The sequence below is a fragment of the Ambystoma mexicanum genome, chromosome 4p (genome assembly GCF_040938575.1).
Source record: "Ambystoma mexicanum isolate Mex_15411 chromosome 4p, UKY_AmexF1_1, whole genome shotgun sequence".
NCBI lineage: Eukaryota > Metazoa > Chordata > Amphibia > Caudata > Ambystomatidae > Ambystoma > Ambystoma mexicanum.
The window spans coordinates 916,660,516-916,680,055 of NC_090927.1; the positions used below are offsets into that span (position 1 = coordinate 916,660,516).

The 19,540-nt window shown below is 46.8% G+C and overlaps 1 protein-coding gene across 1 annotated transcript in view; it reads left to right on the forward strand.

Moving 5' to 3' along the window:
- RNGTT (RNA guanylyltransferase and 5'-phosphatase) overlaps window positions 1–19,303 on the forward strand; it is a 2,962,270-nt gene extending 2,942,967 nt beyond the window's left edge. Inside the window, exon 16 of the mRNA XM_069606514.1 lies at window positions 19,151–19,303. Within this exon, the coding sequence (XP_069462615.1) occupies window positions 19,151–19,221 (71 nt within the window). The 3' untranslated portion in view covers window positions 19,222–19,303. The remainder of the gene's footprint in view (window positions 1–19,150) is intronic.
- The last annotated feature ends 237 nt before the right edge of the window (window positions 19,304–19,540 follow it).

Consider the following 19,540-nt stretch of genomic DNA (forward strand, 5'->3'; position numbering starts at 1 on the left):
TAACAAAAAAGAGGAATTTGTGAAATCTGCATGGGAGGAACTGGATACAATGTATAAAAAGGAACAAAGGACTAGTGGATGTATCAAGCGCAGCTGTGGAACCAAATGCAGCCAAAACAAGAAGCTCAGTGGTGGCAGGCATAGCAGTACCCAGTACTGTTGTGGAAAGCAGCTGGCGTCTGAATTCTCGAGCGTGGAAGATTCAAACGCTGTCCGATAGCTGGGGAAAAGCACAGAGTGGCAAGAGGACGTTGAAGAAGTTCTCTGCCCACCGAGTGGCGGCGGACTGAAGCCAGGAGGACACCAAGAAGCCACAAGTGAAGAGGAGAGACGCCTACGGAGCTAGAAAAGGGTGCCCCAGTCTCAGGTAGTCCCAGCAACATACCAGAGCCCCATAAGAGGTAAGGGGAGTTACACGAGAACCGGAGGGGACCCAGGGGACGACACAGAGGCTAAGATGACTTTTTCCTGGCCCAGTATTAGCAGGGACGTTAATGGGCATAACGAGAGAAGGGTCTGGGACCCCAAGAGTAAGAAGGCTAGCATCAGAGGAAATCATCCTCGTGCAGTGGTAATGAGGAAACCACTGACCACCAGAGAAGGGTCTGGAGCCCCAACAGTGATAGAGAACTGTGCAAAACAATACCAGGAGAAGGGAGTCATTCTCCTGGTATTGAACGAAGAGCTGTCATAAAGACGCTAGGGGAATGGAGTCACCCCCCTGACCTCGTGGTGAACTGTACAGAGTAGCACCAGGAGAAAGGAGGTATTCTCTTGGTACTGATCTGAGAGTGCTACTGGAGACATCAGTGGAAGGGAGTCATTCCCCCTTGTTTTATTGGGAACTACATAAGTATAAATCAGGAGAAGGGAGTTATTATTTATTTTGGATATTGCATGAAGACAGGGTGAAACCCACAGCCAGGGGAAGGGAGACATTCCCCCAGGCAATGTTTGTTATAAGAAGAACATTCTTTGGACACTGTTCAAGAAGAAGCAGGATAAGGGAGACATTCTCTTAAAGAAGGAACTTTCTCTTAGCTTATCCTTTAGCTATAGTGTGAGGGTTAGAGTAGGATTTGACACAGAACAAATGGGGGTCTGGGAATTTCTCTACCAGCACGAACACAGCCCAATACCCAGTTCTTGGGTGAATAACCCCTGGGAGAGACTCTGCCAAGTCTTTAGCTCATTGTCCCTTTCACAGAGAAGAAATGTCCCTGCATATCAGTCTTTGTCCTGCCCAGGGGCAGTCCAGCACTGAAATGCTAGGCAATTCTCCTCTGAACAAGAGTACCAACAGCAACCCCATTCACGTGTTTCAGCCTTGTTGGGCATCATCAGTGAGGTGAAGCTGTGCCTCTCTAAGAACAGTGAGCAAGGGGTCCATGCCTGGATCGCTCTGGTAACGTAGGGTGAGACCCAAAGTTAATTTATGCAAAACAAAGGGGTGTTTGGGAATCTCTCTACAAGCACAAACACAGCCCAATGACCTGTTCTTGGGTGAATAACCCATGGGAGAGACTCTACCAAGTCTTTAGCAGGACGGTGGATCTTTGATTTGATGGACATTCTGACAGTTCCTTTAGTGTTAGCTCGGGGCAGAGAATCACGCTTAGAGATAGGGACAGTGATGTTTTCTATTCGAGAAATTAAAGTGTATAAGCAAAACCATGCCACCCTTGTGTCATCTTCCTTCTTCGACGCCCTTACACGTGTAAAGAGTGAAGCAAGGCGAAATGTCCTTTACTCTTCATTATAACGATCTGCTCTGAGAGAAATGAAACACTGCCTTCCAATGGGATCCACCTGGTCATTAGCAGGTGCGAAACCAATGTGTATGCCATTGGAATCTTTGGTTTTAGACCTGCATGAAAATCTCTTAGGGGCGTAAAGGAGAGTGCTCTTCCCTGAGCTTTGCGGCTCTCCTACGCCTTACAACAGCACTAAAATATGCTGGTGCAAAAAATGAAAGCGCAATCACCAAATTACATTTTCATTTTTCACACCGCTCAGTATAAAATGATCCTCTAAGAATTCTTAATTACAAGTAAGTGAGAAATACTACAATATTTGCTCAGGGCCTGGGTTGAAAACTTCCTCGATATATGTGGGACCCTTGGAAATTGAAAGCATATTCACTAGGGCAGATGCAGGTAATTAGCTGATATCAGCCCCCCAGGCAAGTGGTGGAAGAACATATGCTAAACTGTATAAGATACGTGTTTACACAACCTGTTCTTAATGTAAAGAATTCTATAACTGTGCATAGCATAACGTTTCCTAGGCGTTTCGTGAGCTTTTGATGGGAGGATTGTACACAAGCTATTTAAATGATAGATGTTTAGGCTTCACTCGGTATTAAGGGCAACGTTATGTAAAACAAAACCAGAACTCAAAAACACCCAGAGCCTCGCTAATTCACGAAGGGGTCTGTAACATTTGCTTCTCCAGATGTTTTGAACTATAACTCCCATCAGTCCTAGTCAGCTCAGTCAATAGGGAAGGGTCCTGAGAGTGTAGTCCAAAACATACAGAGAGCCACAGGTTGCAGACCGGAAAGGCAAGCAGATAATTAGCCCCGCAATGTGCACAGCACTGGTTTACCCCAATCCCAACTTGTGGCCTCAGCCCTAATCGTTTGCCACTTGGACTAAAAATCCCTTTTCCATTTGCCCGGTGGGAGGTATGCATTGATATAAGGCTGTACCTACTTTAATACTGAATATGCGCCACTAACTGTGTTGGCATGCTTTCTCAAGAGGGAGTGGCATCATTTGCCTGGGCCTGGCTCTTGGCCCTGTGCATGATAGCACCGAACAAGCAAGCGTATGAGTAAATGAGACCCGCAGCCTGTGCACCACTTGAGAGGTGGCGCCTATGCACCCCATTTCCCATGGTGCACTCTGGAAGAAGAGGGTGGCGCCCCCACAGAGTTACAGATGGCAACACCCCCACTGTACCCGGTCAAAGACTGTGCTAAGGCTGGCAGTGCTGCATGGACCTCGTTCAGTGCCTTAAGTGGGCCGGCCGGGTGGCCGGACCCTGGCAATCTCCAAAAAGTGGGGCTGAGCCGGGGGCCTGGTCCCACCATAGCATTGGCGGGACACATTATCCTGCTGCAGCGTGTGAAATCAAGTAAGCTGACAGAAGTGCCAGCCAGCCCGAGCGACGCTATAGCTGGCTGGCACTTCTGTCAGTCACTGTAACTTACTCTGGTGACCCCTCGCGTGAGGGTGCCACCAGAGGAAGGAACTGTCCCTTTGTTTCCCCAGGTCGCTGAGGCGTCTTTAACCTTCTGCGAACCTGGGGATTCCCTGAAATAGTTTGAGGTTTATAAAAGACGGCTTGAAAAGTGCACAATTCAAGCCATCTTTTATAAAGCTTTGCCGGTGTCCAGTCAACTCGTCGAAAAAAAACTGGTCGACTGCAATTTGGTCGACGCAATTTGGTCGAAAACCATTTCGTCAAAATTTTTTTTTATTTATATATTTATTTTTTGGGTTTTCGTTTTGTTAAAAAATGGGTTTTTAGAGAAAAAAAGGGGGTTGGGGGGGACCCCCCCAAAAAAAAAAAAAAAAGGTTAAAATAGAAAAAAAAAAAATTAGACGAAATGGTTTTCGACCAATTTGATTCGACCATTTGTCTGGTCGACCAATTTTTTTCGACGAATTGACTGGCAACCGCTTTGCCGACGGACAAAGACGCCTCTGGCTTTGTCCATCGGCAAAGCTTTATAAAAGATGGATTGAATTGTGTACGTTTCAAGCCATCTTTTATAAACATAGAAATGTTTAAAAAAGATGGCTTGAAAAGTATGCAAACCATAAGGTATGCACACAAATATATAAATGTTATATATTTGTGTGCCCACCTTACTATGGTTTGTGTACTTTCCAAGCCATATTTTGTAAACAAAGAAATATGTTACATATTTCATTGTTTATAAAATGTGTCTTGCATACTACACAAACCATAGTAAGGTACGCATACAAATATATAAATGCTTACATGCATTTATATATTTGTTTGCTACCTTACTACAGTTTGTATACTTTTTAAGGCCACGCCCATCACACAAGCCACGCCCCCATATGCCCCCCCCCATTTCTTACCTCACTTATAGCCATGACTTCGCTGTCAGTATCAGCAATAGTGCACCAGCTGCGTTAAGTTCATCTCAGCTAAGTGTGCGCCTTCCCCCAGTGCTGTGGAAACGCTCAGGATTCAGGAAAGACTTAGCTAATGGGACACATAGCCCCAGACTGCACCTCTCCGTGAAGCACAAGTAAACTACAAAAACACACACACTCTCGCTCTTTCTTTCACACTGTCTCCATTTCCTCCCGTTCCCTCCTTCCCTATCCTTTTCTGCTCAATATGTGCATAAGAACACCTGGAGACTGCCCCTGGGTGGTAGCGGTGCACGGTACAAATCAACATAACATAACACAAGGCCATCACTGTAGGGTGACCAGATGTCCAAATTTTCCCGGACAGTCCCGGGAAATCGCCTTCCGTCCCGGGATTTTCTAAATTTTATGACCCTGTCCCAGGATTGGAAGGGTGGGTGGCTACGGTCCTGGTTTTTGCCGGGACCCGATTTCAGAATCCCAAAGTCGGGCCCGGCACAACTCTGCCTGCGCGTGAATGCGCCCCCATTTCCTCCCCTTCCCCTTCCCGGGCGGGTTCTCCTCCAATGAGAGGAGTAGGCCTGTGTGCACACCACACCGCCACCTCTCCGCAACAGGTCAGTGACATAGAAGGAGGACTACAGTTTTATTTGTGTTTACTTTAGTCCTACTTCTATATCTATGGCCTGTACAGTTTTTTTTTCTTTTTTATCTGGTCACCCTACCTTCTCTGGCATCCTGGCAGAACTCCCTCTGCACTGCTCGTGGATAGCTTTTTATGAGCCTTGTGCAGGCATAAGCAGCATGGGCAGTATTGCTCATAGCAGGCACTGCAATACGAACCTAAGCAACTGCACTGGGGCTCACTGCTTGCTTGGTTTGTGAATAATCCGCAATGCACATTGCACATATCAGGGCCTGTCTGTGGGAAAGGAGTGACTAGGCAATTGGCCAGGGCTGTCACAGGGTTTGGTGAGGCCTGGGGGCAAAACATTTGGTGTGGCCCCCTTTCCATATCTTTGCACTGTGGCAGCAGGCTATGAGTAGGAGATGCAAAAACACTCCCTTTAAGTGGAGGCCACATCTGAGGCCCTCTGGATGGGCTAAGATAAAATCTTGCTGTCTGTTGGTCCATTGTACTTGCCATCATGAAGATTTGTAGGGTAAACCCGGAGACTGAGCAGTTTGCAAAGTTCATGTCACGGTTGCCCACATATGTTGCCTTCCACCAGTATATAGGGTAATGCACCATGAGTCTCCCTGTGCACTCTGGTCAGATGGCATCTGTGTACATTGTGTATAATATGAGCTGCAGTGTGACATTGCCTTCAGAATACCCCTTGCCACAAGCCTTCCTCATTTCACGTGTGTTTTGGCTTTCTCAAATGCGCCATTTTCGCAAATGTGTTGCTGGAGACTAGTATTGCCACATGGGCCAGGCAGACAGGATGCCCCAGAGTTTCTTTTATGGAGTCAACTTGATTGTTTTACGCTTCTGAGGCCTATCATTCTCTACAAAAATACTCGGTTTGATGTGATGTTACCGTGGCTTCGATGTTCCAGTATACAGGTATCAGAGTTCGTACTATATCACATTTCTATGTGTTGCACTTCATGTCTGACTCGTCCTGCTTCTAAGCGTTGTTAAAACAGGAATTATTAATACCAAATGTAAATGTACTTAATTTATCAACCTCGGAATATAAAGGGCTGATTGAGCCCTGCTGCAATATGAACTTGAAAGGAGCAGACTGGCACATGTCCTAGTTCAAAATTTAACTTGCTGAGCTATCCCATAGCCACGCAGTATGCTGTTTAATAAACCTGGGTGCTAAAAAGAAGCATTTATATGGGCTACCAACCCATTCCCCTCTCATATCCCCTCCAGTCCTTTTAAAAACAAAATCTAACAGCTATTGTCACGTTTACTAGCAGGGCATGACATATTCCTCCTGCTTCTAAGCACTGTAAGAAATGTAACCCCAGAGTCAATGCAATCACAAATACTGATATTCACATTTGAGGAGAAGTACCTGGTAAAAAAACTCAGCAGGTTAAGTGCTCGCTGCTGAGCTAGATGTATAATCTGCAGGTTATGGCTCTGAATCCTAACAAGTTCTACTCAATCTTTTATCCTTCTGATAATTGTATATGAGTGTTTTATGTAAAGAGCTACATAAATAATTGACTATTATAAATGCCTTAATGTTAGCATCAACAAATCCAAGCATAGGCTCGGAATAATGTCATAATATGCTGTTGAATTAACTGTCACGCCTTTCTAAAAATAATCCGAGTGTTTCTTAGCTTCCTTAAAATAAGTGTGAATCGTATGTTGCACTGGCATGTCTGAAGCCGAACGAGATAGGGTTATGAATGCATTGGCAGTGAGATGATGGCGCCTCCACACCTGCAAAACAACTCTTCCGGGCGCCTTTCCTGCTGAAAAATGGATAAGGCAGTTGAGGCGGGGAGGGAGCAGGGGGCAGAAGGGGGTATCACAAATAGGAATAAGGCCAGAGGTCATGCAGGAAGCAGGCCATCCAGGAAGATGCAGAGTCCGGGAAGCAGGGAGAGGAGTGTGTGCATAACACCAGGGCACAATGGGAGGCACACTCTGACTCCTTTTGGAGCCAGCCTGCACCCTGGGTAAGGCTGGTGGAGGCTGATGAGAGGTGCTGATGGGCAGTGGACTGGGCACTAGCCCAATGGCACCAACAAGGTAATCAAACCTACCTTATACGAGCTATCCTTATCCGAGCTGCCATTCAGAGGTAGGTGCCAGCAAGGGGATGACCATAGGTTCTCCTGAGGGTCCCCTTTGGAGGGCAGGCCCTGGGCATTCAGGTTCTCCTGCCCCCCTCGTGATGGCCCTGCAGCTGACCAGGCATGCGTGGTTGAGACAGGCGTGAACGCATTAACTTTTCCCCAAAGTCAGAGTTCCAACTAACAGAGAGGAGATCTAGATGGCGAGAACCTCGCTGACCAATCATATGCGCGGAAGGGACACACCATTTGTATAAACAGCTAAATAAATTACAAAAGTTTCTTTAGGGTCTAGAAAGTTTCTTGGAAAGCTGCTACTCCCTACTTGGCATTCAATTTTATGGGGTAGATTATCTTTTCACTTTGATAATTGGGCCTAAAGTTCAACCTTGCCATGTTTCGATGCCCCAGGCAAATTATAATTGCGCGCAGAAAGGCTAGTACTGAAACCGCATGCACCACAGTCGTTAGGCTCTGCGCGGACCAAAGCCACTGTGCCGCACATAATGATATTTGACATCCGCAGTTAGTATGCAGACGTTAATGACCAAAGCCGGCGTAGCTGCGCCGCTTGCTCAACCTCATTAAAGATTAGCATGTACATAAACGAAAGGTCATGATATAAGCCCACTGCTCTCCAAAAAATGGGATATACTTCTGACCGCGCCCGGAGCACGGTTGCGTTGATTGCATATAGAAGCCAGTGGAGGGCTGCCCTGTGGTGCTGCAGACAAGCCAACTGCGCCAATTTCCCTCCAGCTGAAGATTAAAAAGCCTCTAATGCAGAGTTTGATATCTACCTTTTTTGTGCTACTGCTCAACACTCCTATCAGAAGGCCTGGATCTCAGGCTTTTCTGATGGAGTTGATATGCTTTATTCAGGGTCAGTGGGGTCTCCTGTTTAATGTTTCTGTAGGGCTCCTGCAGGCCTTCAAAGGCTTTGCCGTTCTCTGGATCGCTCTGTTCTACCTGAAAAAGAACTAGCAGCGCTTTCCGTATAATGGTCAGAAGATATCCTCTTGACCCCATCATAATGGCTTCCTTTGGAACATGTCACTCCCATCATAGCATTTCCTTGGGAGTGTCCAAAGGAGTGTCTAATCTTTTGGAAGCTAGTCACACTGAGAGCAGCATTAAAGTCAGCTAGGCTATCCTAACCGTATCCCTGCTATATGAGTTCTATGCCCATTTTAATTTCTTAAGTTCATATATAGTACTAGCAACCCAAAGGGATTAAGTGCTGCTTCGGAAGTGCACTTCGGCTCGGAGCAGATCTGGGAGTCCATTCCTTACACTGGCCGTGTGAGCAGAGAAATTCCTGCCCCTTCCCCAACCAAGACTAAATTAAATCAAGGGGGAGCAATAAGGATCAGGTTCGAGGTACTCTCCGGTTTATGGTTCGGGGGCCCTAGGTTGCTTGGCTGTAAACATATTTATGTGCAATAGAAGCAATTTTGAAAGTAATTCTGACATTTATGAAAAGCCAAAGCAAAAAGCGTGAACTGGGATGCAGGACCTGTGCAAGCACTAGGCAAACTTGGCAGCTGCCTGGGGTTCTGGCCGTCAGGGGGCACCCAACAGCAGCCCTTTCACTCTGTTATCAATTACAAAAGAGTGTTAAACCAATCTGGAATGAAGTTGCTGCATGATGCACCCTTGCAAACCAGATTGCTCACAGGTTTATGAATACCTAACTTAGCAGTGGAAGTAGGATTGTCTACTCCTTACACCTAATTCAGGGCTGCACACCACATTCATTGGCACACAAGTTAAAACATGGAGGCCTAGCAGTAAGAAGTCTCGAGTTAAAACAAACAAACATCATAACCTGATCACTTAACCCGGACAGGTCAAGGTCATGCCGTATCCCTCCTGGAACTTCTGCAGGCAGAGCCAGAGTCAACCGAAGCAGGCCCCCAATGTGTAGAACCAGGAGTGAGATGGGATAGGAGCTGAATAGACATTTCCCACACAATCTCAGAATAGGACAAGGTGTGCTGTGCTTAAATAGTTTCATTAGGATGAACTATCTGATAGATAGATATATCTTTTTAAGCCTGCCTCTGAGTACTAACACCATGATTGGTTTGTTGCAGCATTTTCTCTCAAGCTGAAGAATATTTAGCAATCAATCTTTATTAAAACTGCATGAATAAATAGACTATTTTGCGTACAAACGCTACTTGCAAGTTTCCACACTGTGTATGTGGGGGATTTCATAGCTGAAAACATGATCTTGGAAAGGTAGCAACCAAACACTGCCCAATGTATTTGCAATGGTCTGCACTAACTTTTGAAACAATGCTGAACCATGAGGGTGACGACTTCTGCATCAAGTTTCCAAACCTTGATTTCGAAGGCCGAAAACCATCATAAAACAATAACAATACGAGACAGATTAAAACAAATGTATGCAGTAATAATAGTAGTAAGACCCATCCGAATGAAAGGAAATACATGAATTACCTTGAGAACATTCATTGTTCAATGATGATGATAATAAGGACGAGGCTCCTTCAAAGAAGGAGTATGCAGCATCAGAGAACACAAGTATTTTTTCGCATTGACTCTTGTTCTAGAGTTATTCTTTCTTAGCAGTGGGATTAGAGACGTGGTCCTTAGGGAATGTGATAGCGGACAAAACAAAGATGAGTGCGGTCAACGTGAGATCTACCATAGCATGGGCAGAGGGCACTCACATGGTCACTGTTTGCATCTGTACGTCAACCCAGCGCAATGGATTGGTAGACAATGAACTAAAACAAGACACACCGCTAACGCGGCTTAAGAACCATCACACATAGTTGCCCAATGGCAATTAAGTGTGAAGAAATAAGAGACTAAGCTGTTCCGCATCTCAGTACTATGGCACAAGTTCCTTCTCCGTTCCATGAATCTGGAACAATCTAGTATGTCATCCATAGAAGAACTGGAACATTCGGATAGTCCGAGGGGGGGATGAATTGCTTTTTTTAGCTGATTTAAATAGGGGATTTGAGAGAGACATCTGAAGTTAACAGGTCCTTAATGAAGAAATGTGTCAGATGAAACGTTGGGTTTGACCAGCGTCTGATCCAGAATAGTAGTAGTTTGAGACTAATTAAATTACTAACAGGGTCTAGGTCATATTCCTTACGTAACAGATAGAATGCAGCACAGTTTGCCATTCCAAAAACCTAGCGTAAGAATATTTGCTTTCATTTGGATTGGTGACACAGGAGAAACGCCCCAAATTCCGCCCCCAAAGGCACTGATTGCAGTTGACCTAGCTTGATAGATGGGGAGAATTGAATGAAAGCTTAAACCACCCACATCCCTCCGAAAGTTAATGGTAGCGCCATTTGCTTGGGCAAATTGAGTGGCAGGGCAATTTATATGGCCGCTACAGCTCAATGCATTGTTGAACACTATTCCAAGAAATGTGAATTTAGAGACCCACTTTAGTTAACAACCAGAGGCCATAAAACAGGGTAAATTGCCAATGGGCTGCCCCACAGAAACGAGGTTGGACTTTTCAGCATTCAGGACCAAATCTCGGATGTCCATATGCCTGGTGCATCCAGTTACAAGGTTCTGCAAAGCATTTGCGGTGTGGGCTAATAAGACAGCACCACACATCATTTTACCTACCATTCTAGGCGTGTCCTTTGTTCATTTATTTACGTCAAGAGATAGTGTGCTGACGTAATTGGGCCAACACACACCCTTGCCTAACTCAATGCGATGCATGGAATGATGTGGTAGCCTTGCCCCTGTTGTCCAATCTTACTTTAGCAGAAAAGTTGTTATGTAGTGAGATGAACAGGTTCAGGAGTGGCCAAGGCAAACCAAGAAAATGCAAAAAACACACACATTTTTCCAGTTCACACTTTCGAATGGCAAACTCAGGTCCATAAACCCCAGGTAGACTGGGCATCGATGTCCCAGGACATATTTGTCCAGTGACAGTTCCAAGTACTGCTCTGAATCCATATTGTTCCTCAGAAAGGATATTATTATTTTGTGCCCATTCGATTATGTGATTATAAACCACCCTACCCATCCATTTAGCTGAGGAATTAATTAACAAAATTGGGCGGCAAGATCCTGGGCCAAGTCTGTCAACTTTCTTAAAGAATTACATAATTATAGACTCCTTCCAGCTACCAGGAATTAGACTATTGACTATTATTGCGTTCAAGTTCTTGGTAACTACAGGCACCCAAATTAAATAGTTGTACTTGAATGCGTCTAATGCAATCAGATCAGGATCTGGTGCTTTCCCTGTGGGTGGTAAGGAGCAGACAGCAGAGCACTTCGTAGTTCTTCTATGGTGAACTGTGTCAATGGGTGATCGGAGAAGGCTGATTCGCAATTCATTATATAAACTCATACAAGGTGTTTGGCTTGGGCTGGGAGCTTGTATGGTTGGGTCAAATGATTAACCCATGCTTCAGCTGATGGTAATGCATTATCAGCATTGGGGAACGCCCCAAACACCCTGGACACAGTTTTCCAAAATGTACCTTTTTTTTTTTTTGCGCAGCTGCTTCAACGTTTTGCCAAGCCTTATGTGTCCATATTTTCTCTTGCTTGTTTTCATGTTCTTTTAGGGAGCAGTACCGGCTTAGCTCGTCTGTCTTTGGCTCGATTGGGATCCTTCATGATCTTTAATAACAGGGATTTCATTTTCTTACATTCCTTAGTAGATCAATTAGGGTAGCAATTCGATGGTCGATGAGGCCTATAGTCAAACGTTAGGTACAGTCTTGCTTTTTCCATTATACTATTGGAGGCTTGCGGGGGTGCAATATCTGCGCCTAGATTAGTACGGCATATTTCCATGCCACTTAGGCAGGCACTAAAGAATTTGCCAGATATTCTTTCCTTATCCACCTTACTCCATTTTCGCGTTTTCTGCACAGGGGGTGTGATGTGTTGGATTCTCTTGGAGGGTCTGAACATTTCCCAGTGTGATATTTTACAAATGGGTTATGGTCACCCTCGGGGCATTGGAAAGCACAAAGGTTGTGCAGGTAGTACCAATCTTGAACATGGACGACCTATAGCGAAAGTTCCTAAATGTAAAGTGACCAGAATGTCTGATAGTAACCTCCCATTGACTGGGTGCAATTCCAGCTCTTATCGTTTGTGGAGGAATTATTGGCCAGCTTTTGATGTAGTTCCATCCAATATACTGGGTGATGGAATATTCCCACCCGGGGAAGGGCGCTCAGCCAATCAGGTGGCTGGAAAATTGGTGGAGACACACTATGTACCACCCGCTTTTTTCCAGCCACCCATTGCCCTTCCCTGGGTGGCAACATCTTGATTGTGGGTGGCAACAGGGAGGCTCTCCCTGTAGTAACCCCACATTCCCACCCTCCCACTGACCCGAACTAACCGTCCTCCCTCCCCTCTTACCTGCTGGCCCGGAGCTTTGCGCTCTGGTCCCGACACTTTTCCCATCCGCGGTCGCCATTGAAATAGAAAAGGGACTAAGTCTCTTTTCCTATGGTGGCATCCTTCTTTTTTGGGATTGAGATTGGGCTGGCACAATATACCTGATCCCTCCCCAGACTCAGGCTGGTTGGCCGTTACCGACCCCTCTATGCACCCCCTCAGCTGGGGTGATTGCTACATTATATGTGAGGTCCATATCTTTGGACGGGACCACCTAACACGCTAAAGTCTCCCCCAATTTTGAGCATCGGTCTATTACTGCAATTATTGGTTTGCTGATCTCTGTGCCTATTAAACACATGTATGCATGTCTTCATGTCTGAACTAAGAGCAGGTCTTTATGAGGCATTATAATAATGTATGGTTATCAATAATCTGCTTGAGCCATCCCCAGTACAAACATTCATCACTGTGTCAGAAAACATCTCTGAGCTACAGCTGTCACATAGTTTCTGACTGACCTATGTAGCCAAACCACTTATATTCCTCTCACATTTGCTCTTTGCTGCCGGAATGTGGAAGCTATGGAAATCCTTCCACATATATACCAGTATATGTTGATCTAGAACAGGTTGTAAAACCAAGATGAGCATGGTGGCTGTGAACATGTTCATTTTGAGGGAAAATGCATATTGCTTAACCTGTCAAATGTGTATGTGACTCATCTAATGTTATATTAAACTTGATGAAAGGCATTACACTAATGGAACATTTTGTAAGGTCATTGCAGAATATGGCTAATGTGGTGATAAAAAAAAGACATGATCCTCGGTATTAGGCTCATAAAAGCAGAGCAGAAGTAAAAGGCCACTTGGAGTGACAATGAATATAGGGGATGCTGATAGCGCTTTATCTATAGTGCACTTGCACTTCAAAGATCCTTGTGTGTGTCTGTCTGTGTCGTCAACTCACCCTTCCACAAGAAGTAAGACGACAGTGGGATATTGTTGAAATAGAGTGCAGAAAGCAAGCATGTTTGCACAGTCTGCTCCCTGGGCACCCCCCTCTTCCAAGCCACCCTCTACTAAGAGCTGCTTTGTGCATGAGATGGGCGTATGAATGAAGGGAACTCGGTGTGCATGGAAGCCCTCAGGCTCTATGGAGCCAGCGTCCATGGTGTAACTGTTCTTTGAAAAGGAAACTTGGACTGGCACTGTCCATGCTGAACAGATCCCGTCTTAGAACATGTTAGCAATGGCCTGGCAGTGCTGCAATTTTGACCATGTTTAAGGAATGCTTGCCTTGTCCCTGTACTTGCGGTAGTTGTACCAGGGTATGGGGGAAGTGAGCACTGATCCTGTTTGTGCTACACTTGCACCCATCTATGAGAGAAATGTTCACAGCCTCTTGCCGACAGTTATTTGTAAGGGAAACGTGAACTGTGACCACACTGTCGTACCAGTATACACTTTCATGGGACTTAAACTGGGCCTGTCCATGTTGTACCACTTTGCCGGGGAAGCATGCACTGGCCCTGTCCATGCTGTTTATATTTGTGAGGGAAACTTTCAGTGACCCTGCACATGGTGAACCTGTTTCGGAGGGATGTTTGCACTGGCGCTGCTCGTGCTTTACATTCACCAATTTGCAAGGGAATGTTGACCTGTCCCAGCACATGCTGTCCATGAAGCCATTTGTTAGGGAAACATGTATTCGCCTTCCCCATTCTATGTCAAGACGGAGGCGAGCATTATGCTTCATCTTCTCATTTATTTGCTCTCCAGCAGTTTCAACAAAATCAATAAAATAAACACATTTTTTTCTTTTTTTTCAAACTTCCTTTAAAAACTTCATTTCCCATCAACCCTAGGTCCCTGTTCCCAGTGTCCTGGTCATGTGACCTGGTCCTTCCTCTTCCTGTAACCTCCTCTTCTTTTCCTGCTCTCCAGAGATAAGTACCCTTTTCATCTAGCTGCGTAACACTACAGCATTTGTATGAGGGTTTGATAGTATTTATAGTGTTTATATTTAGAAACTATGTACATGAGCATATGAGCTGTGAAGGCAGGGACCGCGCAGCGTAGAATTCCGAGTTCGGTGTATTTAATTTTGATAACGCGGCGGCCCCGTGCTGCATTTTCAGCACATTAGGGGTGGCGCCAGAACGTTCCGGTTTCGCAGAGCCTGCAGCGCGAACCCGGAGGTGCCTGTGAGGGTCTCCTCGCCTCACGCTCGCAGACCGCGAGCGAAGGATTGACCCCCACCCTTCGGGTGGAGGAGGACAGAGGCTCCGAGCCTGTCAGTTCCCGCGGCCCGCTCGCACGCGAGCACGAGAGCTCGAACAGAGCTCCGCTCGAAGCCCCCACCTTCGCGTGGGTGGAGCCTAACGCCAAGAGACCGGCGTTAGGATTGGAGGAGCGCTCGGCCCCCTCCCTTGGGAAGGAGGGGCCGAAACCGCTCCGGAGTGTTTCGCGGGCATTGCGCCCCGGTCTCCCATCAGTGACAACCGTGAATAGTTTTCCCTGGAGGCACAGAGCCTTCAAAGAACATATTTTAAAGCAAAACATTGCAGCGTTCCAGCTCAGTGAGAGCTTTTCATTACTGCAGTGCCCTGCACTGATTATCACAGAAACTGCCTTGCAGCACAGGTGCAGCCTCAGGAGAGAGTGCCTAGTGGACGTGCCAAGACACCTACACAGGTATTACAAGGCACCAGCAGCCTACATCATGGCTGAATATGAATGGAGTGAGGAGGAGCAAGAAGTCACATACAGAGGACTTGGCTCAAAGCTTCAAAGATGTGCTAGGCGAATCACTCATAGAGGCAGTGGCTCTTGGGGTTAGACCCCTGCAGGAACGCCTGTACACAATCGAATCTTTCCTGAGCCAAAGAGATAAAAGCACCACACCACGACCTAGCACGTCCACAAGGGCCGCGCCAGAGGGCCCTCAGGGGTGTACTATGGCCCGGAAGAGCGCGAACTCTTCTGACCCCCCAGGCCAACTTGACGGGGTAGATCCTAAGGCCCCAGAGGCATCCGACGCTTTCCTTAGGCTGAAAGAAGCCTTTATGTCCAAGTCGGGGGTGCCATGCCTCATGACTCCCTATCCAGGGGAAGATAATATGGGAGACACAGAAGAAGAGGTCCCTCAAGAAGAGGAACCCGCCGAATCTCCGACATCCTCGCAGGAGGAAGGTGAGAAAGAAGGAGATGACGGGAGCTTGCCACTTCCAAAAAAGAGGCTGAGAAAGTTGAATAATATTGAAGAGGAAACCTTCGACATGTTTCAGCCAGAGGAGATCAGAAACCCGAGATCCTCAGAATGGGTGCCCTCACCGAGAGTGGCGCGATATATGACACAGAGGCTTCAAAAAGCACTGGAAAAGGAGGTGAGGCAAAGGATGAGGGCGGAATGCCCCAGACCGGAACTCCCAGGAAAGGTGGCAGAAGCACCGGAATTAGACCCCAAAATGCTAGCTTTTGTAGCTAAGTCAAATAAAGATCCGAGAAAAGGGATCGACCGCTCCTGGAGGAGTTGCCAGGAGAAGGTCCTGGATCTAGCTGGGCCACTGGCAAAGATTATGGACCTGGCAGAACGAGCGAAAGATACAGGGGAAGAGATTGACCTCGAAGTATTGGCAAACTGGGCTCAAAGAGCCGTATGTCTGTTAGGGAATGCAAACTGTGCGATATCCTCAGAGCGCAGAAGAGGCCTACTCCTGAAAATAGACCAGAAATTAGGAGACCTATCCTCTTACGAGGCGGGCGAAGCGGCTCAGGGCCTGCTTTTTGGTGAAACATTCTGAAAGGAGATGGGGAGGTTCGTAGGGACCTACACCTCGCTGGAAAAAGCACAGGCCTCAATAAGAAAGATCTTCCCCGGAAGGGTTTTTGGAGGGACCGGTCGATACAGAGCCCGTGCGGCCGGTCACTATCAAACGTCCAGAAGGCCTCAATCAAACAGAGCACAATACTGGGAGGATAAGAAACCAGACACCTTCTTCCAACCCAGAGGCCGTTTCCCCAGAGGAAAGCGAGGCAGAGGCCAAGGAAGAGGACAGTACGTCCCCTCAGGTGAGAGCATCCGTATATCCTTCAGTAGGGGGGAGGACAGCGAAGTACTGGGAAAGCTGGCGCACGCTTTCCAACGACGCTTGGGTGCTACAGTCAGTCAGAGGTTTACACATACAATTTATCCAGACCCCAACCCAGTACAATGCCCCCAGACCTATAGTGACAGCACGAGTAGAGAGAGAGTTGTTACACGCAGAACTACAGAGTCTAGTGAAGAAGCGAGCTATCGAGCCGTGCAGGGCTCTGAGGTTCATCAGCAATATGTTCCTGGTTCACAGAAAAGAAAAAGTGAGACCAGTCATAAATTTGAGGGACATGAACAAGTGGGTAGTCTACAACCATTTCAAAATGGAAGGGACGCACCAGCTGAGAGACCCACTCAGACAGGGCAACTGGCTGGCCAGAATAGACCTGAAGGATGCATATCTCACGATTCCAGTAGAAAAAGAATACCGATCTTTCCTGGCCTTCGACTGGGACGTGCGATTATGGCAGTTTGCCACAATGCCGTTCGGGTTGGCATCCGCTCCCTGGTCGTTTACGAAACTGATGAAGCCAGTAGCAGCGGCGATCAGGGAGAAAGGAATACGGATTATCATCTACCTAGACGATATCCTAATAATGGCGAGCAGCGAAGATATTCTCTGTTACCAGACCAGCTGGGTAGCGAACCTCTTAACTTCCCTGGGTTTCCTCGTGAATCTAGAGAAGTCGGAGATGGTGCCAGCAAGAAGGATAGAATTCCTGGGTTTTATCATAGATACCAGGACAGCGACCCTGGAGCTGCCGAGCAGGAAGATCAGAGACATAAAAAGGGAGATAAGGAACTGTCTCGGCAGCCCGACCACATCTCTGCGAATGATAGCACGGATTGTGGGCCTGTTAGCAGCATCGATCCAAGCGCTCTTTCCAGGACCCCTGCATTATCGAGCTCTACAGAGGCTGAAGATAAGACACCTGCAGCAGGGGCTCGATTATCACCAGCAGATACCGCTAGACCAAGAGTCCAGAACAGAGCTAGAGTGGTGGCTCCAGAACATGGAGGCATGGAACGGCAGAGCCATTTTCGGCGATCGCCCAGACTTAGTGATAGAATCGGACGCCAGCAGAGCAGGCTGGGGAGCCCGAAGTGGGGAGCTTCAAACGGGAGGCAGATGGAGTTCGGAGGAGCTCAAGCTGCACATAAACTGCCTGGAGCTATTCGCAGGCTCTTTTGCAATCAGAGCCTTCACGAAAGACAAGGTGAATTCTTGTATACTGCTGAAGATGGACAACATCTCGGCAGTCAGATACATAAATCACTTAGGTGGCACGAAGTCCAGATTGTTAGCAGAGATAACCAAGGACTTTTGGCACGCCTGTCTGGAGTTCGGGACGGCAGTGATAGCAGAATATTTACCAGGCGCCCAGAATGTAGTGACAGACTGGAACTCCAGATATCTAACAGACTCCAGCGACTGGAGACTAGACAGGGCAGTCTTTCTACAGATAGAAAAGCTCTGGGGACCAATTCACACAGATCTGTTTGCGTCCAGACTGAACGCACAGTTGGGCTGTATCACCCTCTGAGAGCGAAGGGGATGCTGCCGCTGATGGCGTGCAGGATAGCAGGAGACGCTGGAATCTCCCAGGAATTTCGGCAGAGGCTGCGAGTCTCATCGCAGAGTCATGGGCTCCGTCGACTAGAAGGAACTACGACGCAGCATGGAGCAGATGGTCAAGGTGGTGCAAAAGGAGAGGTTTTCATCCCGTTTCTGCCCCTTTAGTAGAGATTCTGAATTTTCTAGCAGAGCTTTTGCAGGATGGCAAAGCCTATAGAACATTTGGAGTGTATAGATCCGCAATATCAGCAGGTCATACTCCTATAGAGGGAACCCCAGTAGGGGAGAATGTAGTGGTGATTAGGCTTCTAAAAGGGATTAGATTTAGGAAGCCGCCGCAGCCAAGATACAAGTCCCTATGGGACGTTACAGTAGTATTACGGCTATTAGCAGACTGGCCCAGTAATAGATACTTATCACTAGGCAGACTGTCAGAAAAGCTAGCAATGCTTTTGTGCATGATTTCCTGTAGAAGAGTAGCAGATCAGAGCCCTTGAAATAGACAGAATGGTATACCGTCCAGATGGAGTGACTTTTCATCTGGCCAGGAGGACAAAGACAGATTCCGGATCAATATCATACCCGTATGTGCAGGAGCATCCTAAATGGTGCGTGGCCGCATGTATAAGAGAGTACGTGCATAAGACAGCTGAGCTAAGGCCGATGGGGACGACGCAGTTGCTGATAGCGCGCAGGAAGCCGCATAAGGGCGTAGCGACAGCCACCATAGCGAGATGGGTTACAGAAGTTATGACGCTAGCAGGAATAGACATGGCGAAATTTGGAGCACACTCAGTGCGAGGAGCAGGGGCATCCAAAGCACTGAAGCAGAGTGCAACGTTACAGGATATACTGAAAGCAGCTGATTGGGCTAGTGATAATACGTTCAGAACGTTTTACTTTAAACCTAATAGCACACTAGCTGAAACTATGGTAAGAATCTTTGAACAAGCATAATGCTCGCCTCCGTCTTGACATAGAATCAAGATTCCCCCTGCTAATAGCGCAGGGAGCTCTTGATTCTATTAAAGACAAGGAGGCGAGCATTACTTTCCCGCCTTAGATACAAGGGAGAGACCAAGTGAGGACAAAGTAATGTACTGTGTTATGTATCTGAATGTATAACAAGATTTTCCTCTCAGAATAGGGTGTGTATCCGCCGCCCTAACATGTATTGTTGTTTCCACCTTAGGAGACGATCAGAAGAACAGCTCAAGACGTTCAAGAAAAGAACGGGACAAGTTGATCAAGATCGCAAGTTAGAAGGCGAGGGATCGTTTCCGCTGAGGTCTATAGTTCAGAGACTTTCCGGAACAAGTTGACAGTTCAGTATTGGTTATGATTGCAGTTGAAAAGCAGTCAAAGAAGAGGAGGTTACAGGAAGAGGAAGGACTAGGTCACATGACCAGGACACTGGGAACAGGGACCTAGGGTTGATGGGAAATGAAGTTTTTAAAGGAAGTTTGAAGAAAAAAAAAGTTTTTATTTTATTGATTTTGTTGAAACTGCTGGAGAGCAAATACATGAGAAGATGAAGCATAATGCTCGCCTCCTTGTCTTTAATAGAATCAAGAGCTCCCTG